The sequence below is a fragment of the Varanus komodoensis genome, unplaced genomic scaffold, assembly GCF_004798865.1.
Source record: "Varanus komodoensis strain SLA01 unplaced genomic scaffold, ASM479886v1 scaffold17, whole genome shotgun sequence".
NCBI classification, from domain to species: Eukaryota; Metazoa; Chordata; class Lepidosauria; order Squamata; family Varanidae; genus Varanus; species Varanus komodoensis.
In genome coordinates, this window is record NW_025335505.1 from 8,685,361 (window position 1) to 8,710,930 (window position 25,570).

Here is a 25,570-nt window from a genome sequence, read left to right on the forward strand (position 1 = left end):
TTAAAAATTGAATGTTTAAAGAAATTGGTTCTTCGTGGTCTCTGTGCAATCACACACGTGGGCTTTGCCATGGAGTGCAAGGCCTCACTGCAGCTCCTTCTCAACTCTCCAGTCTTCCAGGTACCACAACTCTCATCCTGTTCCCATTTTCCCCTTACCAGCACTTCTTGGCCACCCGTTTGCATTGTTTTTCCCCACTCCTTCCAGCATGTCCAGGTGTGAAGCAAATATCTAGAACAGGGTTGGCAGCTTGGTACCTTCCAAATACTCTGACCTACACTTTCCAGCATCCCCAAACAATAACTCTGCTGACTTGGGAGATGGTGGGCATTGAAAGCCAAACATCTGGAGGTTACCACTTCCCATATTCCAGCCTAGCTATGCTGGATAGGGATGATGAAAGTGTAGTCTCATAGCTAAGAAGGGCACCAGGTTGGTGATGGCTGCTCTAGAGTATTGCCAGCGTTAGATCACTTTTTAGTAAGGTCAGGATGCGATTTCATATTACAAGGAACACGGGGCTGCCTTTGGAAACAGCAGCCTCATATCAGGTACACCTTCTCTAAAAAAGTCATTACTAGGACTGATAGCTACAAAATACATTTAGAACAGAAGCAAGATGCCAGTGAATACCATTTGCTGGAGAATAATGGAGCTGTTGCTCTCACGTCTTGTTTGTGAGTTTCCCTGAGCCTCCACCTTGGCCGCTGTGGAAGGCGGGATCCTGATGCCGATCCTCCACTGGTCTCATCTAGCAGAGTACTTACAACATCCTTACATTCTTATCCTGTGTTTTGACATTTTTATGGCAAGCGCTTCCATGCCTCTGCCAGCAAAAGCCGAAAACACTGAGCTGGAGCATATAGAAACACAAGCTGCAAGGATATGGAACGAGTTGGAATAAGACATGGGAGGAATCAATAGAGTGGATGAGCAGGAGGGGAACCTGTGCTTTTCATGACACCCCTGTGTACCTCAAAATCTGTAGGTCTGCCATAATTACAGAAAGATAGAGTTGCTGTCACTGGGAAGAGTTGTAGGGTGCAGTTGGTCTTGGAACCCATGAGGAAAGTTACTGTTTTAAAAAACACTCAAGATATTTTGGTTCAAATCCAAACGAAGACTTAAATCTTGACAAAAAAAGCTTAGATTTAGGAAAGCCTAGTCAATAGAGAATTGTCTGTTGTGTACTAAGGTTTACCAGCAAAGTGAAAAGATGTGACCTGGAATTGCAAATGTTTGAAAATTAGGCCCCAAAAACATAATGGTAGACTTGAAAAAATGTATCCTGTAAAGGAGTTTAAAAACATCCCTTAGTAATTATTTTTAGATTTTTCTGTGTTTTAAAAGGCTTATTGTATTTTTTCCATATATCAGCAGCACAAGCTGTACTTTTGCACTCTGCTTTTACCATATCAGCTTTGCATATCTGTTGCACCCTTGCACTCAAATTAGAAGTACGTGGTGAATCAGAAAGTCGGCTGGCTTTTCTCTGATAACTTTCATTAGTTAAAAGATCTTTCGGCAAAGTGAAATACTAGGATAGTGGTCATGTGTTTTCAGGCTTGGCCTACTAATACTGCTAGATTGTCAGTATAATTCTACATGTTTTTTCTTAGAATTAACTCACACTATAATAAGTGGGGGCTTATTCCCCAGTAGGTATGCATAGGATTGCAGCCTGATTTGCAGCATAAATCTTTGATTGCATAGTTCTATGGATCTTTGAAAGAAGGCTTACCTCTCACCGCCCAATTGAACAAATATGGCCTTATCTGTTCAGTATATTGGTATTGACCCACATTGGCCTGAACAAAGCAGCTACTTTGGGGACCCTAGAACTTTGAACCTTGTTAAATATGCATGTTGTTATATGGGCAACCTTTATCTTTTCGATTCTTAATTAAATTCCTGGGTGATCAGCTCTTTGGAAGCTCAGTTTCTGTCTTTAAAATTATACTTATTCCTTTATTCCTCTTTCATGACTCCCCACTCCCCTTGCAATATCCATACAGGTTGAAGAAGTTAAAAAGCACCAGCACTGTTTAGCATTTAGTTCTTCTGGACCCCAGAGCCAGAGTTACTACATCTGTTTTGACACATTCACTGAATACTTACGGTGGCTCCGGCAAGCTTCGAAGGTAAGAGGAACAGACTCTTTCTTTGCCATCTTCTGTTATGTGGAGTCCTGGCTACGCATGCATAAAACAAAACTGCCAAAGTATTGGCAGCTTGGATGTGGAAAAGGTTATTCTGAATGAGTGTTGGTCAACACTCTTATTACAGATAGTGGGTGGACGTTTGGGGACAGCTGGTTCTTTTAAGATAATTCAGTAAATGCTGACTGTTAAGAATCTTATCACACTTTCAAGGCTTAGTTCAGATGCTATACATGGGTTGTTACATTTATGACAATTTGCTATGTGAAGGAGGAGCCTGTTAGCATTGTTTGGTGCTGGATCAGACACTGCTTGCTTCTTGCTTCTTGTGTACAGGTGGGCACGATACAGTGCAGTCCTAACTTGCTACCTGGAATATGTGTTGCACTGCAGCTCTCAACATCCTCTCCTCTAATGTATCTGGAGAGCACCAGGTTGGGGAAGAATGAAACTATGTAAGAGAGCCTGAAAGCTACGCTTTTCTCCTGGAGCAGGCTCCCAAACTTTCAGGGACCGATGGGCATATTTAGGAATGTGGGAAACTGATTGTGTATTGCTACAAAATGGCTCACGTGGAGGATGTGGCTAGTTTTGCAGTGGCTGGTATGGAAGCCTGGCTAGTCAAAAGTGTGTATGTAAGAGAGAAGGAGCAAGGCTAGAGGCTGGGCGGGAGGTAGAAATAGGGAAGCAAAAGATAGAGAGGAGAAATGAATGAGGCTGTAGGCTACGAGCAAGAATGGGTGGACCTAGGAAGCAACACTGCCCACTGAATGGAGGGAGAACTTGATGCCATAATATTTTTCAGTGTTTTAAAAATTAAAGATGAAATTATCAAGGTAGGAGGGAGTAAAGCATTTCGCGGGCACCACGGCAGACTCCCGGTGGTATTGTAGCACCTTTGGACACTTTGTCGGAGATCCCCTGCATACAGATTGCTCACCGGTGTGCTGTGCACTGGCCAAACAGTTTTTGCAACCAGATGCAGTCCAAATGTGTTGGATTACAACTTCCACGATCCCATTGGCCAATGCAGTGGGTTCCGGATTGGGAAAGGCTTCAGTAGACTTTCTCAGTTTGCAGGCGTGTAAGTACCCTCTGTGGTTGCCTTAATGTAGGGTAAACAACCTTCTTTTGCTGGATCAGCACTTTTGAGAAAATTGGTGGCACCAAGAGTTGCCATGGGCAGCATGGCGAAGGACAAGCAATATACCTGAATGGCCGCCTGTGAACCAGATATGGATTTAGTCTGAAAATGTGTTATCCCAAGAATCTGTGTCTTCAGAACAAAACAGTGGGAAGGGTAGGGCAGCTTGGTGGACACTGGGAAGCACATTGATGTGGGTGTTGGTGCCCATGAGCACCACAAGGCCTCACCCCACCTTAATATGACAAGGGTGGTGTGTTTCCTTTCTGTTGTGTCTTCTGCCTCATCTCTCTACCTTTCTTTTTTGTTCCATATTCCTTCCTCACGAATGGAAGTGGCAGATGCTCTGCCAGGTGGAAAGTCCTCTGCCGCACATGAGAGTCCCTTTCTGTTTTACTGTGCCTCATGTTTCTCTCAACCGTGTTGTGACTGTGTGTTAGTGGTAAAAATGCTCATTAGTTCTGGCTATCTACTTTCTGGGAGAGCAGTTGTCTTATTGTTTCCAACAGCATGTCTCAGAAATTAATGCAGATCCAAATGAATAGAACTGGCATAAAACAGCAAAGCTTAGAATTATAGGGAGAAAGATTGAAGATTGTTGGTTGTGTTTCTTTTTTTAAAAAAGGGGACTGATTGCATAAGATTATTTTGTACCATTCTGTGCCTTCTCTTTCTCTTTGTTCAGCTGTGTTGGGATAGTTGCCAGCGTAAGCCTGTCTTCATGCAATCAGTGACATCGTCTTCTCTTTGCATCTTGATACTACATCAACATGGTAGCTGTAATCCAACACAGAAATAGTTGAACTCAAAACCATTTTAAGGAAACAAAATTACTTACTGCTATAGAAAAGCATGTGTCTAGTCAGATTTGTAGTAGATGCTTAAGCGGTAAGCAAAGAGCCACATTCTTTTTATGACAGTGTTGGCTTAGCTTTTTCCATGGCAGGATTCACTTGCCCGATTGAAAATGGGTGAATAGAGAGGGGCGTTCAGGCAGCCATTTTGCCAAAGGGTAACTTATTACAGCGGGCATATAACCACTCTGTAAACCTCTGTCCTTCCCTTACAGTATTGAGTAAATGTTGGTCTGCTTTGCAGGGTTGGTTATTTTTAGAATGTAAGAATGGGTGTGATGTGTTATATCAGGTGATACAATAGTTAGTTGGTAAAGAGCGCCCAGTGAACTCTTGGTGTGAAGTCATTCAGTGACTTTGTGGCTTGTTCTCTGTCAACCGGTATAGTGCACTTACTAAAATACCCTCTGCAGCTATCTTTTTCCCACCTCTAGGAAGGATGTAGGAATCTGACTGTCCTGCTCCAGGCCAGTACTGGAGCCCTAATGCCAAGATGTGACTCTCCCAGTTAACTCTGGATGTGCGTGAGCCCTTCCTAGATGCCTTAAATGCCCCTCCCACCAAGGGGGTGTCCAGAGTCCTCACTCAGAGTTGCTTGGCATCATTACAGTCAACTTGGTGACTTCCATGCTTACATTTTAAACCTTTTCTCGTGAGGAACCCAAGATGACTGACAATCTTTACATTTAGATCGTCAGTCATCTTGGGTTCCTCACGAGAAAAGAAAAGGTGGGGTATGCATATATTGTAATAACAAGAAGAAACTTTCCCACCTTCTTCTACCTAGCTTTAATATAGTGTTGTGGGCTATATACGCATGCCCATATATGGAGTATATACATATAGATATGACAGAGGATGAATGAAACCAAGAAGGTGAGGTAGAGAGTATGAATCACTATCAGTATCAAGCAGAATAACCAAGAGCCTGTGGGTGATAGGATTTGGAGTTTAGCATATCTGCCAGGCATCAGGTTGGGATAGACTGCTGTAAATGCAAGTAAAACATCCCTCATTTCTCCGGGCAGTTTCTAGCTGCCAGAAAATCATGGCACCCTCCAGAATACATACGCTCAGAGAAATTGTGATTTCTGCTGTAAGCAAGGAGAGAACACTCCTCAGTCATTTTCTTACTAAATGAAATAAATTAAATAAATAAATTGATGAATAATTCAGCTATGGAAGGAAACACTCAAATATTTGTTTGCAGCTGTGTATCTCTAAAAATAACTCAGTAATGAAAGCATAGACATGGGGGTGCAGGGAAGGCATCTTCTGTGTTTGGAGAAAGTTCATCATCATGAATCCACTTTCGACATAGATGGTCAGATCCTAGATAACATACAGCCCTGTCTGTGAATCTGTTGCACTCCCTTAACTGGGTGACTGGAGCTTGTTTGATGCATCATGTGAAGGGGCTCTGCATGATGAGAAAGGCAGTGAAGTTCCACAGTTGCCCCTTTTGAAAGCAGAACTGAATGACTCCTCAGCAATGAGTTTAGATGGCTGCAAATGAAAGCTTTTCATGTAGACCATGGGTCCTCAAACTATGGCCCGTGGGCTGGATTTGGCCCATCATGCCCATTTATCCAGTCCGCCATAGAGGTTTTGGACTCGCCGTGTGCTCGTGCGGAGATCGTTTTGGACTTGCTCGGAGAAAAAGACCTCCGTATGCTCCCACCCCTGCCTCACTGTGCGCGCGTGCGCCCCCCCACCCCACCATCTCGGCAGCCCACGCCCATCACCGGCACCTTTCAACTGGCCCCTTGTTCAGAAAATTTGAGGAACCCTGATGTAGACCTTTCCAGCAACTGGAAGTCTGGAATCAGTAGACTTGCTTGTAAAGATGGTGGCCCAGATGTGACAGCCTGGCTGAAGAGTCATCTGTTTATCACAGAATTTAAAAGGGAATCCTTTGGAACCGTAAGTGCTCTTGAGTTATGGTGAGAGAACACTGATTTTACCATAACTCTGATCAGTTGTTTTTGAGCAGGCCTAGGAGCATGGAATGGTTTCAGTTGTTAAAACATGGTTTTAAATATTTAGTGCAACTTTATGCATTTGTAACTTTTATGTTTTATTTTATTGCATTTACATTTATTGTACACCACCCGGAGAGCATTAGCTATTGGGTATTATGGAAATAGAAACCACCACCCGCACCACTAAAACCAACTGGTAAATGACATGGTCAAAGCAAATACAACTTGTTATGAGTTTTTTCAGATTCAAAATTTATTAGCAGATAAATTACCTGTGCAAGTCACTTTGCTCGTTAGCATGCCACTTGCAAGCCCATGTAAGCCATGCCTGTGCTAAATTCTGAACTCATCTTAGATACTGAAGGCAACCAAAGAATGCTCCATTGTATAATCTTCCAGGACTGAGTCAACCAAGGATGGAGACTGATCCATGAGTTACCTAGATAAATGTGAGGGCTATTTTCCATGCTGCTCCAGTAATGTCTTAATCTAGGAACTTCATAGATGGGATTAAGGCCAGTGACATGACTTTTTTGCTTGTACGTTGCTATCCTTCCTAGCTGGGTGACTTTTGGACAGTTAATGATAGTGAAGGCTTTGTATGAAATGTATGATTTCTAGAACTAAATATTACTGGAGTGGTTGTGGCAAGTATCCATGGGTATCTGATTCTGTCTTGTGGGTAACAGACAAACCAATCCTCAACATTGGCTGTATGAGAAATGAATCATGACTCCCTTACTGGGAGATGTATTCCTTCCATTTTCCCACACATTCATCTTTGAACTAGCTGCCTGAGGATAATGTACACAGACTGGAATTTGAAGGGAGTTCAGGCAACAGTCTTTTCTACAAAACTGACCTTGATTTAATGGTTACTCTGTTTGTAGCCCCCCCCCCCCCGCCCCCACACACAAACCATTCTTCCAATAAACCCTGGACTGTTTTCTTTGGTTCACCTTGACTTGAAACAAAGATGGAGTTGCTACTACTGCCTGCAGATAAGCATTGTTACAAAGGCACTGATCTATCATTTCTGCAAGTCTACTGGACACATGAACAGTTTTCTCTTGCAGGAGGGAAGGGGATTCACCTTCATGCTTGAGTATATGAACATGTTGTGATTTGAGGAAAGTCCATTGAAGGGTAAAATGTCTCACCTGGACAATTTCTTCCCTATGCAGAAGTTCTGTGCTATTAACAATGAATGGGTGAGGTTATATAGGAGAGGGGTTAGTCTCCTAGTGAATCATTAAAATATTGATATATTCTATATTAATCACCTATTTCATTACGAAACCTGAAAAATGAAGGAGAGAAAGTTGGGGTTCACTAATGTTTTCACAATATTTTCTCTAGCTTTTTGGGCAGAAAAGTAATGGCTTAAAACTGAGATACTTTCAAAGCTTTTACTATAACATTTGCTTGTGCAAGAACATCAGGTTCTGATAAGTGAGGGATTTATTTGGTGATGCAAGATGGTGCATATATTTTTCAACTCATAATTTTCTGCTTAGTTCACTTTGATACATCTAGCTTAAAGTAACCTAACTCCCATAATTTAAACATCTTGAGTTGCTGTGCTGTTAAACTAACTCCATTTAACATGTGCAATTTTGCCTGTGTAATCAAATTTGTTCCCACCTGAAATTTAGGTTGGATCATATACCACAATACAAATGATGTATTTGGATCAGAGAACTGGGGGTTCAATATTCTACTTGGCCATAAACCCACTCGGTGACCCAGTTGGGCAGCCTTTTGGCAAGTTCAGACATTCTACCATGGCTTAGAGCGACAAGAAAAAGATCTGTCTAGAATCTTTCTCCTGTGCCTGCTGGACTTCTTCCTCATGGTCAGCTTAGGAAGTGAGCCAAGACCAAGTCCATGAATGCTTGGGAAACTAGGAGGTCCTTTCTTTGCACTGAATTGTTCTTGTACAAAGTGCACAAGTCCACAAGACACATGTGCAGAAGCAGAACTGCACTTGCACAGTGGACATGTGGATGTTGTGTGTGCGAGTTAGCCTCATGGACTTGCTTCCTGCCAGATACCCACACAAGCTGGGCTTAGGACAAAAAAAAAGTGGACCAGAGTCTGAGGAGCTGAGCTGTGAGAATCCGATGGATTTTAACCCCTGGACCAGATTCATCACACTTCACTAGCTGCAATTCTTGGACTTTCATGCTCTGTCCTTCTTGTCTGGCAAAGCCACAAGGAGAAGCTTGGAAGCTTTCATTTTCAGCTGAGATAAATTGCAGCCTTTGTGTCATTCAAACCTAACAAACAGTGATTAATGTTAACTATGTACTATTTGCAACAAGCCAACTTCAAACCATGGATTATGCAGCTGGCTTCTTTAAACAAGGTATCATTAAACCTTCCCTTACCTGGTGTTTGTCAGATGATTTCGACCACCACATTCTTGACAATTGGCTGCGCTAGATGGAATTGATGGAACTGAAATCCAAAACACGAATGACCACAGACTGTGAAAAGTTGCCATAGCTAGTGTTCAGCTTATTTTAGGGTATGTACCACCCATTCAGAGGCTTCCAAATATTCCAGAAGGGAGGAAGGAGTGTGCAGCCATTATGTCATATGCTGTGGTATGTTGCTAATGTTGTCTGAAACCATAGAAGCAATGCAGAACAATAGAAACTACAGAATTTGAGATACTATCGCATCAACTTAATTATTTATTTGCTGGAAAAGGCTGAGGTGAGGTTTGTTGTTTCTCTCCCCCTGTACCTCCTTCCACATTCTTCCAGTGGGAAAAACAAGGGATAAGCGAGAGAAAAGCAGCTATGATATAATTCTCATAACTGTTTGAATTTATCACATCAAATTCAGGGCTAGAGCTAAACCACTTCTCTGCTGCTGTGATTTAAAAAAATTGATAGTAATTGCTACCATCCTCAACAATAATGTTTGGCACCTAGAGAATACTAGACAGGATTAGGATACAATGTGGTTATAATTTTGCTTTCTGAGAGTGAAAGCAAATGGTTTAAAAATCTTAAATCATTTATAGGACTCTGCATTCAGAATGAAGACTAAGAATTGAGTATGCTTGATTTAACTTTCTTCATCTTTCAGTTCTCCAATTTGTATTGTTTCTTTACCTAATTTCTTTTTCCTTAAAATGGTGCAGTAAATTCAAAGCAGCACTAGAAATGTTATTTCCTTGAGTTGGTGATGTTCTGTGCATTTACTAGCAGTATGCTTCTAAAGTTAACATACTATCATGATAGTCACCACCCCAGGCCCTGCATGGCTGGAAATGCTGCACCCATGTTGAAATTTCTGGGTCTTTTGCCATGAAGTGGTGGTCACTTGGCATGGATTTCTTACATGGATCTCAAATAGCTGATGTTCACTTCAATTGAGCAAGGCCCTCCCATTGCATCTTGGCTACAAAAATTAGAGCTGCAGTGTTTTGTTGATGAACCTGTGCATTTAATTGATTTTTAAAACTATCAGCTAAAAAGCTACTGCCTTTTAAAACAATATTGCTAATTAGAGAACAGCCAAAGATGCCATAAACAACTAGGATGTGGTGACAGGTGCCATATTTAGCAGAGGGATTCCACTTTCTCTTACGCACCAGAAGAAACACCTGTCTTGAGATACCTGCTGCAACATCCGCTTACATCCTTCTGTCTTGTTCATATGCAGATATATTCTCATTTAATAAACTGGAACTAGTGTGATTAATAGACTATTTTTAATTACTTGCAGATGTCATAACCCCCCCCCCCACTCCCCGTAGTTGAAAAATGTTCAAATGTGTCATTGGCTAGCAATGAAAATTCTCCTTTCCCATTTCAACTCATTATGTTCTGGCCTTAGTAAAACTCTAGAATAGATGTATTAGTAGTTCTTCATCGTGGCCTCTGTGCATTACACGTTATGGGTGCTGCGTCTGGGCAGTGCCTTTTGCCGGGAAAATTAAACAACTTTAACGGTTTTGGAGGGAATTCCACACCCCCACCCCTTAGTATAAAGGGGCGGAGTGCCTGCCATTTCCTCAGTCTGCTTGTGACCGCCGTTGGCTGTTTAGTAGTTCCATGTATTCATTCATGATGCATGAATAGTACATAAGATTTTGGGTGTGTAAGAGAAAGCACCATCGTATTGATAGAGCTTAAATGTGAAGGCTACTTGGAACAACACCATATTGGCATCCCACCTGTACGAAGCAATGTATAATCACATGGGATGACTTGAAGACTTCTAAGTTATGAATTTGAGACGGCTGCACGTGCAACCATCTCCACATACCTGTCCTACTGATATGCTCGTGAAATTTTGTTCAAAGAAGCCATCCAAAGAATAGCTGTGTATTATAGCACATGGCATTCCCACTAGCAGAATGTGTTGTTGTGAACGTGGCACTCTGAGTAGTGGGATGCAGTTAAAGGGTATCCAAATGCTCAGAGCCATGGTGGTGGGACCAGTCATGTTCCCTTATATGCATAGTGCATTGCATTTGGTCCCTGGCATGAAGATCACTTGACTGTAGCCCCCATGGCTGCCAACACAATGAGGGGGAAGCCGAGCTGTGGATACGCAAAGCCAAGAGTCATTTTCATGTATGACGCCTGAAGCATGATTTTACCATAACTCTTTATGAAACAAATGAAAAAAGTGAATTGGTTAGTATATGCACCAAACTCAAAAAGGACATTTTCTACTTTCTAGAATATTTTGTTTTTGCTCTTACGTTCAGTCCTAGCTGTGTAGTTCAATAACATTTGTACATGCATGCAACTGATTTCACAGGGCCTTTCTTGTTATGATGTACAAAAATCCTCTGTAGGGGGTGGTGAAATTGTTCTGTATGTGGAAATACTGGGATCCTGTTTAAGCTAAAAGGGATCCTGTTTCTTTTGGCTACCTCTTTGCTGCTACAAAATCCAGTGAAGCTGTGTACCTTGTTACCCCATGACTGGAAAACTGCTGCAGTACAGAAAACTATCCCCACGTGCCAGAATCAAGCGAGTCTTCAGTTCACATTTCTTTCAGCTGTTCACATTTCTTTCTTTCAGAGGCCCAGTTCACATGTTATGATGCCAGTGGGATAACTATGGTTTATCAGTCAAGGAATAAATCAGATGCTTGCTCACATGTCCCTTTGCCTGTCCATCTTCAAGGAAGCTTATCTTGCTTTCTTCAGTCACAGTTTCCCAGTAATTCGTAGCTTAATGGCTCCCTCCGAACTAGGATGTGAAATCAGGATCCCGTTCAGGTTAAGGAGCACTTCAACAATAGATCTTCCCTTGCTTCACACATATGGGGGTGGGGGACTCTGTGCCTGTGAGAAGCCTGGTTTGTGGCTGAGGAGTTGTGGCCAGATGTCACTTCCATGATCCATTGTACACAGTTCCGCACCTTTGCTTTGGGTGCTCATTCTCAAGGACTGATGGCCGGGATTCATCAGAATCAGAATTTGAAGCAGAACAGGAAGGAGTTTGGCAGTGTGGACTGTGCGAAGAGACTGAAATGAAAGAAGCTGCCTATCTCAAGGCCAGACTCCTCAGGTGGAGAGGCAGTTCTGCGGAATATTCAAGATATACAGCAGGTGGGAGGGGACCGTTAACAGGGGAGTGTCTCAAACACAGATGAGGTGGCCCCGGCTCTTAACCCCATGAAAGGGCGTCAGCAGAGGTGGGTGGCCCAATTAGATGATTGGTGTGCAGAGAGGAGACTTGCTCACTTTCAGAAGACCCCTCCCAAAGGGATGGGGCCCAGGCATGCTCATAAGTAGAGTTCCTGGGTGTAAAAGCTCAAGTGGGTTCAACAGATGGCTCTGTGCATGCTCAGAGTTTCTTTCTGGGTGATAAGTGCTTTGTGGGGCAATAAAGAAAGTTGCAAGGAAAATGGTCTATGGCTTTTGAATGGTCAAAAGATGAAAGCTTGGCTCATGACACCAGGGAAGCATCTCTCAGATAGCTCTCTTTACAACTGCTGAGGGTATAGTCAGACTTTCCTTCCCAATATAATTATTTCACGCTGTTAGTTTTGCTTAATTTTTTTCTACTTTTATTTCCTCTTGTCTTGCTGTCTTTTATGATCACTGATTACTGCCGATCATTGGTTCCTGTGGGCTCTATAGCCTTAAAAAGTGCCTTTTCTGGAAATGAGTCAGTTGTGGGAGTAGATGCTCCAACTGATCTCTCCAAGCCTTATTTACCTCGGAGAGGGCCGTTTGGTAGATACCTGTTGTGTTGGGCCTGAGCTGTAGAAATCAGGGCCTGGGTCACTGCCTCTGAAAGTATTAGGCCTTGCTTAACATAAATAAAAAGGTTGACCTGATGTTACCTTGCTTAGCTCACTAGGTGTTGTTTTCCAAAGGTCCTGGGAAAGATGGCCCAAGAAGGTCCACACAGCTGTCCGCTGTTTTGAGAGAACACACCTTATCAGCCGCTACTGACAAGCTTGTATGCTTAATTTAATTAGCTGATGCTGTTGTACATTATGAGAATTTTGACTTGTGGCTGGCCTGTAAGGATAGGAAACTGCAGGAGCTGTAGAGTACAATGATGGGAAGCTGCATATAGTATACATTCGGGCTTGCTAATGAGGTAAAACAGTAGTTTCACACAGTTTAATCATGGCTCCTGTGTAATGGCAAGCCCCTTTCCCACAAGTAGTCTATATAAGCTGGCCATTTTCCTTTGCGCATTGTCTGCCAAAAGGAAACATCGTCAAGGGGGTGGGGGTGACTCGGTTGGACTGTTGTGAGGATAATCAGGACAATATATGGCAGCCTTCCCTGACATGGCAGCCTCCAGATGTGTTGGAGACAATTTTCGTTGGCCATGCTTGCTGGAAGATGATGGGAGTTGTAGTGTCAACCTATCTGAAAGCTGTGAAATCCTTTAAGGACACTCATTAAAACTCAATATGACCATGTAATGACTCTTAGAGTGCAAACCTGTGTACATTAAGGTAGAATAAAGTTGCACAATGCCCAGTTGTAGGGTTTGTTTCTGTCTAAACAAGCATAGAGTTGCACCCTTAGTGCCCTTTCTCATTTCTGTTGGGGTTGTTAAATGTTCAAATCATTGCTGCTTATGTGACTGGAACAACACAAGTTGGCCTGATTCACTGCTGGCTTTGAGCTTTAAGTTCTGTGAAGCAAAGAACTCCTGTCCACCTTCCCTGCATACTTCTTATGAAGCCATTTATGTTACAGTTCAGATTTATTTCTGACCAATTTAGATGCCGTGTTTGATTGTATTCTTACTTGAGATTCTAGAAAGCCTCAGCAGTAAAAATATCGAGTGAGTGGCATGGCTTTATTTGATGCTGGAGTGGATAGCTGAAAGATTAATGCATTAATGCAACAGCGTGGTGGGTTAGCTTCTCTTCTTCCCCTCTTTCATGCAGTTGGAAAAACACACTCCCCAAATAATTTTTTACTGCATCAGTATCTGTGTTATACACAGAGAATGGCATTCTGGCATTGTCACTTGTCCCCTTTGATTGATTCTAAACTCACCAACTTGTGTCTGGACACTTGTTCTCCACATTTCTTTCTCAAGATTGCCTTTTGTGAGTCATTCCTAGAGCAGGGGTGCAAAACCTAAGGCCCTTGAGAGGTCCCCAGGGTGTTTTGTTTGGTTTGCTCCTGCATTCTAACCGGTTGTGATTCATCTCCTAAGACTTAGTTACTGGCAGTAAGATCTTTAAGCTTAAACATCCTGACACTTTGATATTTTTGTTCTGCTTCTTTTGGACATAGTCTTCTTTTGCTTTTGATATTGTCTACCACTGGAATGCAGCTCTGAGAGCTTCTCTGAAATGGAATTTAATCCTGAAACTGAAACAAACTTTTAAGGTCGGTTGCCTGCACCTACGATGCACTGATGTCAGCTAGTTCAGATGTTCCCTCATCCCCAGGGGTAAATTTCTACAAAATATATAGAACTTGTAATGCATGAAGGAGGTTTCACACATTAGCAGAGTCATGTGCTTATAACTCCCCCCCTCACCTCCTTATATGGATACTGTATTAACATCTGAGTTAATTGTAGAGACGTTAATAGCTTGGACTGTAATTTCTGTAGGCTCAGCAAGATTCCTGCGCAAACCTAACAACAAATGTAAATTTTAAGAAATACATGTCATGTATTGCAGGCTCGGAGCTGAAAGTCTCGTAAGTCATAATGTGCGGCTGCTTGCCCCACTAAGATTGCATGTTCATTTTTATGGGAAAAAATTCAAATAAGTAACAAAACAAAACCACACACACACAAACATACAGTACAGTCTCCTTCCTGGATGGGAGGGTACCTCTTGGGCTTGCTGATGCGAGAATGCAAGCTTGCTCGTTGTTCTCCGTCAATAACACTTCCCACTTGTGCAGCATGCAGCTGAGAAACGCATGCAAAATCTACTTCATGTACTAGGTAACACGGATACCACATGATATTTCTGCACATCCAAATCATGTTGAATGGGCAGCTTTCATGGCACAGCGCATTCTTTCCTCAGATTCAGTTCCCAGCATCTCCACTGAACAGCTTCTAAAGAGAGGCTGAGCCAGACCTTCTGCGCCCTTGAAGTCCTGCTGATTGGAGGAGATGTTACTTGGCTAGGTAGGCCAGTGGTTTGGCTTAGGGTGAGGATGATGTGTATGTTCAACCCTAAATGTTACTCTTACATGCTAGTAGACCCCAGGAAGGGGACTCCTTGTGTTGTGTTCTCTTATGAAACATTTGTACATATGAAACAGTATGTGGCACCATCACAAAATGGCTGCTGTAGGAGGTGTGTTGAGGACAAGTAACTTGCCCAAATGTCTAACTATAAAACAAATCTGACCCCAACTCACTGAGTAATTCCTTTGAACTAACTGTTTTCAGCACCTTTTCAGCACCAGTAAAAACCTGTTCTGATCTATTTCAAGTAATCTTAGCTGTTTGTAAGAAAGTGTGTTTTTTTTTAAAGTGGGAGGTGCACAGCAATTTGATAGAGAGCAAGAAAGGTGTATGCATTCACACTGGTGTCTGAGGACACCAAGCTGCCTGCCCCTGAAATGCCCCCTCTTGCTGCAGTGAGATGCAATTCCAGGTAAAGCGTGTTATCTGACCTAAGCTGTGATAATGTGGAGCATCCCTTTAAGTTACAGGGATAGTATGGAGAAAGATTTCCTGCCTGAAGTCTCATTTGAGAAAGGTAATGCCTGCAGTTAGCTTCTGTGGCTCTCTTCTGTTTCATAGCTCTGACTGCTCCTCAACCTAAAGATGAAAATGTGTCCCCAACTGAGCTGGTAAACCGTTTTAGCTGTTTGGCTGCTTACCTTTGGAGTCAGTGCAATAGTATTTGATGAACAGACAGGTGTCAGCATTTTAAGCAAGAAGCACGATGTGGATGTGCTTTCCTGATTTAACATTATGGCTGTTTGATCTTCATAGGTTGCATCCCAGCGGATAAGCTCAGTAGATCTCTCATGTTGCAGCCTGGAGGATCTACCTGCCAATCTCTTCTATAGCCAAGACCTCACTCATCTCAATTTAAAGCAAAATTTCCTGAGGCTGAACCCCGCAGCATCCACAGCCAGAGGACTGAATGAGCTACAAAGGTAAATCACTTTAGAAACAAAAGGACACCACTAAAACCAGTCTTGCTCTCCCTTAATTTTCCTTTGTTGTCCTGTTTTTGTAACTGAGTTCAGCAGTTCCTTGAAAGCTTCCAGTTGTGTGCCTTTCTCTCTTTCACCACGACCAAACAGGGTGTTCCCACTGTCAGTTTTCAAGAACCTCACCCAGATTGCATAACGAGATGCTCTCATGGGAAAGCACTGATGCAAGACCATTTAACAATGGGTACTATAAGAAGGGTATCCTGCCAATATTGGTGGAGAGTGGGAAGAACAGCAGAGGACTTTTGACTTAATTACCTTTATTTGCAAATAAAATGGCAGGTGTTACTGGCCCACAGAACCTTTTCTAGCCCATTACCTTCCGTCACTTGTGGCATTCTGATCATTTAGAAGAGAATAGGGGCCACCTCTTTTCCCATTCACAAGTCTTACTTTCCAGCCTCACCTCCTTTCAAGGCAATTCTTATTTGTTATGTCTGTCCGGTCATGTGGTTATTTTCAAACTTTAATGTAATTTATTCATGCTCTGTGACAGCCTTCCCCAGCCCAGTGACCTCAGGATCTGCTGGACTACAACTCCCAGCATTTCTAACCATTGTCCATGCTAGCTGGGGCTAATAGGAGTTGAGGCCCAAAATATCCGGAGGGCACCAGGCTGTGGAAGGTTATTGCATATGAAAAATTCTTTCAAGGGCTTTGCGGAGGGTGATTGTGTGCAATAGCTGGTTTAAGGGATTACACAGTGAACACGGCTTTCTTGATATAAAGTGATAACTATGTATATTGCTAAGTAAATCTGGTTGTGATGGAAGGGGAAAATTTATTAGGGTTCAGGAGAATATAAACAGGAATGTGTTTTATATATCACTAAAGAAGGTAAAATATTACATAAATGCATAATGGAAACTATCATGTTTTAGTAATTGGCCTGACTAAAGATAATTATACAGTGAGTTTGGCAGCTGGTGCCTCAGTACTAGTTGACTAGAATCTGGAGATAAATCTGATCTTTGTATAAAAAGCATGCGGAAAATACATAGGTGCATTCATCCGACAGAGCAGGGTACATGCCAGATCTTTCTACACAAAAATTACATTCTTGGATTAAATGGTCCTAAGAAAAACTTCAGTGCAGATTATAATTTTGAGGACTTGTTTCATTTTTTCTCATTATTTCCTCTAATCAGGTGGTTTGGTGTCAGCAGGACGGCCATCCCAAAGCTACACAGTAGTACAAAATGTTCATTAAAAAAGCAACATTTTCTCCCCTGCCCCAGTGCAACAGTCCAGTGCAGACCAAGTATCCTTGATTATCTCCACGAACTTCAGGAAATTGAGGGTCAATTGGAAAAAGAAAAACAGACAATGGAATCTGGGGAGCTGTTTCAAGAGTGAATTTTTCTTCTTGAGCTCCTTGTAACATATATTAACCTAGAAGGAGGGCTTCTCTGGAAGTCTGGATTAAGGTACTGAGTTTTGGAGTGTGTTGCCTTCAGTATGAAGGCTGTGAATGTGTTATACCACTGGTGTGATAATGGTCTCTGTGAGGATTAAGAAACGGACGCTTAATCCAGCCAAGACTGAAATGTGTGGCTCTTCTGACAGGATGGAGAAAATTCAACTTGTCCTGGATGGGACTGCATCCCCTTGCAAGAGCTTGAAGGTGCTCCTTGAGATGTCTGTCACTTGAGGCCTAGGTGACCTCATGGCAAGGAGCACCTTGTGCTAGCTTCAGTCAGTGGTCCTCTGTGCCCCTATCCGAATGGGGATAGCCTAGTCTCAGTAATCTATGCCTGGGCAATCTCTAAACCAGATTACTGCAGTGCACTCTGTGTGGGGCTGTCCTTGAAGATTGTTCAGAAGCTTCAGCTTGTGCAAAATGCGGCAGTCAAATAAAAATTCTGGCCTGTTTGCATTGGCTGCCAATATGTTTCTGAGCCCAGTTGAAGCTGCTGGCTTAACATCTAAAACTCTACATAGCTTGGGACCACAATATCTGATGGAACACCTTTCCCAATTACAGTATGCCCATACATGATGAGCAGGGTCTGGATCCTGCCTCTGATTGCCACTCTGAGGGAAACTGGCAACAAGGAGAAGGTCCTTCTTATTCATGCCCACACTATTATGGAACAAGTTTCCTGCCTGGAGCCAACTTTAATATATTTTCCACCTCAGTTTAAGACTGTCCTCTATGAGAAGGCATTTAATTATTTTTATAGTATATTGGGAAATTATGTCAGCTGTTTAACAGGTCTTGTGACTTAATTTATGTAGGATATTATAGTCTTAAAAATGGTTTAAAATTTGGCTTTTAAATTCTGTATTGTAACTTTATGATGTTTTTATTGTTATGTGATATTGAATTTTGTCTGCTGTTATGAACTGCTCAAGGAGCTTTGGTTATTGCATGGTATAGAAATAATAATGGTAGTAACAACTGTAATAGTAATATAATGATGATAATAAAAATAGCAGCAGTAACAGAAACACTATGTCACTTCTTGTTGCAGCCACTATTGGGGAAGCTACCATCAATTTAAATCAAATACAGGTGGCAGTAAAAAGTATGGCAGCATGGAAACCATAACAGCATCCAGCCACCTTGCTAAGGTGGCAGCAGCTACCCAATCAGCCAAACACCTCCATAGGCAGAGAGTCTGTTTCTGCCTTCCTAAATGAGGTGGCTGATAAGTTGCCCTAGGCAGAGAATTCCACTGGGGATTTGTAGTATGACTGAGCAATTCTTGGAATGTTCAGTTTTCAGTATCTTTATTTAGAAATAATAGATGTATCTTGTCACTCAGCGGTTATCAAGTGCCAGTAAAAGCCATGACTGCTTATCAGTAAAAGACAAAATGCCTTCCTTCCCCTGGTGTTGACCTGCATGTTCTGATCAAAGTCTGTAATTGGTTTGTGCATAAAATAAACCCTGCAGCTGAGTGCCCCCACCCCAACCCACCCCACCTCTGGTGAATGCATGCAACCAAGGAAGGAGCCTACTTCGTGCATAGGCTTGAAGTCCACAGTGTCATGGCTTCCCCCTTCCCTTGTACATGGAAAGGAATTTTCCAGTGAGTGTACACAGAGGAGCTGACCCATGTGTTCATTTAACTGCATCTCCCAGAGGCCTAGCACAACTGCTCTGACTAATCATGGCAACCATTTGCCTGGAAACTGAGGGTCAAGCAACTAGTTAGGTTGCAAAAGTATCTATTGACTATCTTCCGTCCGTCCGTCTGTCCTTCCCAAAGTAGCCACACTGTGAAGTGATTTAGCAATGAAAATTAAAGGTATGGTGGGATTGGGCTACACAGGGTGGGGTGGGTAAAGGCTTAAAGGCCCCATATCCCTGCATTAGTGTCTGGATTGGGTCCATATTCTTATTTTGGAGCAAAAAAAGAAAAAAGTTGCCATGTCTTCAATGTAATGTTTAGTTAGAGTTTGAAAGCACCCCAAGTTCTTTGGCAGGTGGAGGGAGGTACAAGGTAGGAGTTAGGCCTTTGTTGCCACTTGCTTACATTCTTTGTGCCCCCCACCCTGGCCTGAACTACCCCACTGTGGATGGGAAATGATTCTTTCCGAGGTATCTTCTTACTACTGGGTTAAATGGGCAGCTCTTGCATATATAGGACATACATGTATTCACTGTCTTTGGATGGGGGTGAGCACAGGTCAAGTATGGTAGGCATCAAATGATCTATATGATTTCATGGATGAAGTTGAACTTGACTTTAAAGAAGGCATGCCTCCCGCTGCTGGTTTAACATCACTGCATGACCTTGGGCAGTTCATTTCTCAGCCGCACCTCATTGTCTGTGAAGAGGGAACACTGGTTCGTTTGCTGTCTCCAAGGTTTGATATGAAGATGACAATAGTAATCCAGTTTATGTGTTTATCAGATGCAATATGAATGATTAAGAAGCATACCAGTATCAGCAATAGCAGCTTATTAGACTACATGAATGAAAGTTATGCCATGGAATTTTAGTTTATCCGTCAATAGAATAGGCATAGCAAGTCTTTATTCCTTGTAAACTGAAATACTGATCTGTCTTGCAGGACTTTTGAGAAAAATGAATGAAATCCAAGCCAAAGTGTTCTGTGAAGGGTAAATAACAGTTCCATAGCATCCTGCATTGTGCCAGATACCTCTTCTTATAATGCTCTGTGTGCATGCAACCATTGGCCAACATGAATTTGGCAGACCCGATTTCTGAAGCTTGCTAAACCCTTGCTAACCATATTTGGAATGCAGAGTTGTTCACAAGATCATGAGCCATAAAGCTGTTGACTACAAAGTAACCTTGTGGTTTAAGAACCCCAAATGTGCATTCTTCACAAAGGAGTAGGGCTGCAGTCCTCTAAGTGTGTGAATTAGCTCTGTGCCCAATATGTTACATCTACTACAGCTTTACTAATGCTGTTGAAATTTCAGAACGAGGCTAAGAAGATGCTACTATACTTTCATCGTATTGTCGATCAACACTATACTTCTTTGGCATTATCTCTTAATAAGCACCACCTGGCAGTTGTCCAAAAGCAGCTAACTGTCTTCTATGCTGGCACTTCCAAAGCGTTGTGAGTGATACCCACAGAAAGGGTCAAATTCTCCTTTTCCGTTTAGGAAGCAGATTTGTCTCCATGTCAAAATGAAAACACAGGATGCTGCCTTATGTTGAGTCAGACCATTGGCCTATCTTGCCAAGTCTTGTCAAAACTGACAGGCAGCCGTTCTCCGATGTTGCAAAACGGGTTTCCTGCTTTACCTGGAGACAGCAGGGGTTGAACTTTCCCAATGCAAAACACTGAGCTACAGCCCTACCTCCAGTAAAACAAAGTTGTCTTGATGGAGCTCTGCCTGCAAGCCTCAGCCCTACGGAGAGGCAACACCTGACGTAACAGCATACTGGTATCATACGAATTTCTTGCTTTTCCGTTTTTCTTGAGTGTTGTGTGCAAAGAAGAAAGAGGACTTGTCTCTCATCTAAATCATGAAGTGCTCCCACCATGTAGGTTCATGATACTTACGTTGAAATACCTCCTGTAGCAATCCATTCTCCTTTCTTATCTTTTGACTCTTCTTGTTGAGAGTACAAAAGTTCTATTATCTGTTGAGCAAATGCTTGCAGTTTGGATGCATTCCTAGTTTGATCTCTCATCTGAGGCCATTTGTCTGCTTTGAAAAGAAAGCAATTAGGCCTTTGTTGCTGTGCATACAGTACATTATATTCCTTGGGCATTATCTCTAGGTAACCAGAACTCTGTTGTAACAGGAAGAGAAAACCCTTATGTTAATATGCAGCATAGTGGCATGGCAGCTAACGTCCCAAGACGTTGATGGTGAACCAGAATTCCACACACTCCTAGCATGTTAACTGATTGAGGCAAGCTTTTAAATTGGCAGGACTGTGAATAAGCTGAAATGTGGAATATGCATTGTAATACCGGCTGTGACAGTGGGAATGCCCTTGTAAAGAGTTAGATGGCATTGGTGGTTTCCTTAGTGATCGGCAGATAGCGCAACATAAGATGCTGTTTTTGTGGAACTGAGTAATAATTCCACAAAAATATTGTATAATTGTGTATAATACAGGGGTACACAACTCACAGCCTGCAAGCCCTGGGCCATGTGAGATAGCTTCCCAGGATATCCAATTACTGCTGAAAAAACTGCATCCACTTCTATTTTCTTCCCTGTCCACCATTGTGACTTCCTGAGAGTTAGGACCCCTAGGGCATGGGATGGACTTCCACAGGAGGTGGTTGAAGCCCCAGTGGTAAGGGTGTTGAGGATAGGCTGGACATGCACATGGTAGCCATGTCATGAGCAGAGCCGGCTGGAACAGGGGGGTCAGACTAGATGGCCGGGGAGACCCCTTCTGACTCGCTCTGTTTCTCTGTTTCTATGTTACTGAAACAGTGGAAGAAATGAGAAATCAGTATCTATGTTCAGATAAGCAGAATGTATATCAAGTCACCAGCTTCTGTAGACAAGTTAAGATAATGCTTATTAAAAATGATTAACTTTCTGTGACAGTGTCATAGTGCAGCAACCTTGTAATTTGCTTCTTGTCCATGTGGCTAATGGTACCTGTCCAGGCTCAGGCTCTGTACCAGCACATAAAAGGCACTATTTATGGACTTTTATGTTAGCTGCTTGTGTAGTCCACAGTAGGTTTGACAGTCTTTTGTGTGGGACACAGGAGCAAAAACCTTTGGGACCTGGATGATAATACTGATGACTAGGACAGTGAAAATGAGGGAGAGCCAGCATGCTGTGACCCTGAAGCAAGGATCCTTGTGTGATCCTTATGGCTATCAGATCATTCAAACTTCGGAAAGGATTGCTGAATGACATTACTACTAGAAGCAGTTGGAGTATCTTTTGCAATAAATCTTAGTAACTGCTTTATACATGCTACAGCCTCTTTGTAATGAAATGTAAAACTCTGTGACTTGGCAGCCCTGTTTGCTAGCTAAAGAAATCCTCAAAAATCCACCCACTATATTGTTTATTTTATAGTAATGATGATGTCCATCTTTTATTTTGGGAAGCTCATTTTGTGGCTGTTAGATACTTCCATTACCAAGAATGTCTGTCTGTCCATCCCACCCACTCACACACAGACATAGGTAGAACACATTGACCTTTGGGGAATATAAAATAGAAGGTTCACAAATTAGGCTCAGAAGTGCCTTTATGTGATTTTTATATCATATAATTTATATCACTTAATTCACATTTGATTGCATACAATTGTAAAGGTTAGATTTTATTCATTCCTCCATTTTACTTTAAAATCATGCAATTCAAATGGTAGCAAAAGTGCAGTGATTTCTGGATGCCCTCCGGTGCCTGCAGTGCAGTGCAATGCAGCTAGAACAAAGGTACATAGGAATGCCATTAAGCACCCTTTCTCAGGTAGAAAAGGGAAATAAGCATTCAGCATGTGAAAAAAAAATCCAGAAGTTAAATGCAGTTGTTTCAGGATGGAAAAAGCTGAAATGCACATATATACACAGTATGGTTTCTCATCACAACGGTAGAAGTAAATTGTGCAGTGGGAAATGTTATAGTATAGGAACAACATGGATTCAGTCTATTTTTTCCTGGATGGGTAAAACTATGCAATATGACAATATTTATGTATGAGAATGAAAATATCTCCTTAATTTTAGTCCTTTGAAATTAAAAATACTTTGATAACACATTAACGCAAAATGTAGTGAGTTGGAAATTAACAGATCTGGAAGAATCCTTGATACAATTAATGCAATGAGTTTTGACATTTTGTTATGATAGCAAATGGGAACAGGAGGCAGATGAAAGAAAAATAGACCCTAGATTGTGGAGTGATTACAATGAGAGATATTCCAGAATGAAATATATCTTATGATCACGTGGTACTCAATTCCTCTTGAACTTAATAGATCTAATAAAAACCTATCAAATTTTTGCTGTCTTAGCACTGAGCCTCCAAAAAATAATAATATGTTATATGCTTGTGAAAAGTTCAGGATTTTTTTGAAAGAAAGTGTGGTTAACATGCAGAGTATATATAGGTTCTTATAGATCTAATATGTTTACTTTTGGCTCTATTAAATATTATGCCAAAGGAATTTGAAGAATTGATTATTTTAACTTGGTTATCATAACTAGAAGTGGAATACAATTAAGAGTTCTCAGTGTGGATAGCTGATTTGAAGAATTTTACATTTGAAGAGCAATAGTATTCATCTCTAACACAAGTAAGAGTTCGTAATTTCAGGAAGGCAGATGGTTATGGGAATACAGCCTCAGAAATGGAATTGAGATTAATGAAAAAATGTAGAACTTCTACAGAAAATTGAATCCTCTTTAACAACAACCACAACAAAAGAACATCTGCTTCAGTCAAAATTAGAGTTGTTAAATAATATAATTCTCTTTATCATGAAGAATGGAAGAAAATGTATGTGGCAGTTCAATTTAGGAATTACTTACATATATATTGGATCCAAACTTAGTCATGTTTAGAGAAATACTGTTGAATTTATATTTGTGTATTTTTTCAGTGTATAATAAGAAAATATTATTAAAGGAACTTTTGAGGAGTGGGAATGAAGGAACATTCATTTTCAAGACCAGCAAGAAATGGCAACCCTCCCCCACACCTGTTATAACTTTCTCCTTTGTTTGACCTTGTGAGACTATAATCTTGCAGCTCAAGTCATTGTCGCTTTGGACTTGCCCAGACCACTCTGTTCTCTGTGCTGCTTCATCTGGTGTTATGATCAATACTAGCACTCTGAAATTGGCATCTTCAGCATATGGTTTTGTCACCCATCGTTTCAGTTGGCTTAATATGCGTTTGTTCTTGCTGTTCAAAGAATTTTGTTAACGTTTCCTTGTTGCTCCAGTCTTGGTTCAGGGCGTACGCAATGTGTTTTATTAATAATTGCCATGTTACACAATGCCTAAGCAATTTCACAATATTTAAGAGAAGAGGTTGATCAGTTAAAGATGGGGAAAGCAGAGGTGTAAAAATAAAATCCATTTAAAAGAAGTTTTCTTGCACTTCTGCTTCATTCCAGTATACCCCATGCCCCAAGCTTTTAAATGGAGTGGAATTTGCGTGTCTCACCTATAGTAAGATGTGAACGTCCAGTGAAATCTTGCAAATACTACTTTGCACAGTTTGTGAGAAACAGGAAATGCCACATGAACTTGTGATGTGTGAACTTTGCCTGCCTGCACAGCTTCTTGATACTTGTAAGCTGTTAGTAGTGCAGTGTGGTAATTTCTCCCCTTTTCTTCCCTTTAAAAAACCCAGGCGTTCCTCGGCTCTAGTGCCCAAATCCATAAACATAATGAGTAGATACGCAAGGCCTGTTAATTCATTCTTCTAAATGCAGGAGGATTAAAACTGGACCCAGACCCCAACCCCCTGCCCCTTGAGGCACCCAGCCTAACAGTGCTGAGGGACAAGTTCAGTTTGTGTTCACTTGAAGTTCTTGTGTTCTGCTTGTGTTTAAGACAATTCCCTGCAGTTCTCATTGCACAGTGTAAGTTGGGAATCTGAGGGGATGTGGCCGGTCTTCATGGGGATGCCAGGGAGGAGCTAGCATGCACACCCCAATTTAAGCCATGCACATTCAGACAGAAGAACACACACACACACACAGTGCTGTAATCATGATGCACTATCCAGCGCCTTCAGACCTCCCCCCTCTCCATCTTCCTCTAGGGTGGAAGAGAAAGCTATCATAGCAAAGAGCAAAGCTATCCCTGGTTTTATTATACCTGTCACTGAATAGCAGTGTCTCTTCTCTCCCTCCCTCTATATGTCATCTTACTTATCTACTTAATAAAATCTTAGCAAACTCACAAGGTGGTTTGCAATATAAACTAGAATATCTTATCAATTAAAATAATAATTAAAATAATTAAATTTTATTAATTAAATAATAAATAAATAATTTTAATAAATAAATATTATTTAAATTTAATTTAAATTAATTATTTAAATTATTTAAATTAATAATTGAAATTAAATTAAACTAAATTAAAATAAATATAATTTAAAAAGAGAGCCAGTGTGGTGTAGTGGTTAAGAGCATGGGACTGGGACTCAGGCGATCTGGGTTCAAGTCCCCGCTCGACCATGGAGCCAACTGGGTGACTTTGGATCAGTCACAGACTCTTAGCCCAACCTACCTCACAGGGTTGTTGTGGGGATAAGATGGAGGAGGAGAATGATGTAAGCTGCCTTGAGCCCTTTGCAGGAAAAAGGCAGGATAAAAATCAATCAGTCAATCAAACAAGTTCATCAAGT

General features: G+C 41.6%; 1 protein-coding gene across 1 annotated transcript in view; it reads left to right on the forward strand.

Moving 5' to 3' along the window:
• The window catches only part of PHLPP1 (PH domain and leucine rich repeat protein phosphatase 1), a 170,662-nt gene that overhangs the window by 87,385 nt on the left and 57,707 nt on the right, over positions 1-25,570 (forward strand). The window contains exons 3-4 of the mRNA XM_044426270.1: positions 2,016-2,141; positions 15,565-15,731. Coding sequence (XP_044282205.1) covers positions 2,016-2,141; positions 15,565-15,731 — 293 coding nt within the window. The remainder of the gene's footprint in view (positions 1-2,015; positions 2,142-15,564; positions 15,732-25,570) is intronic.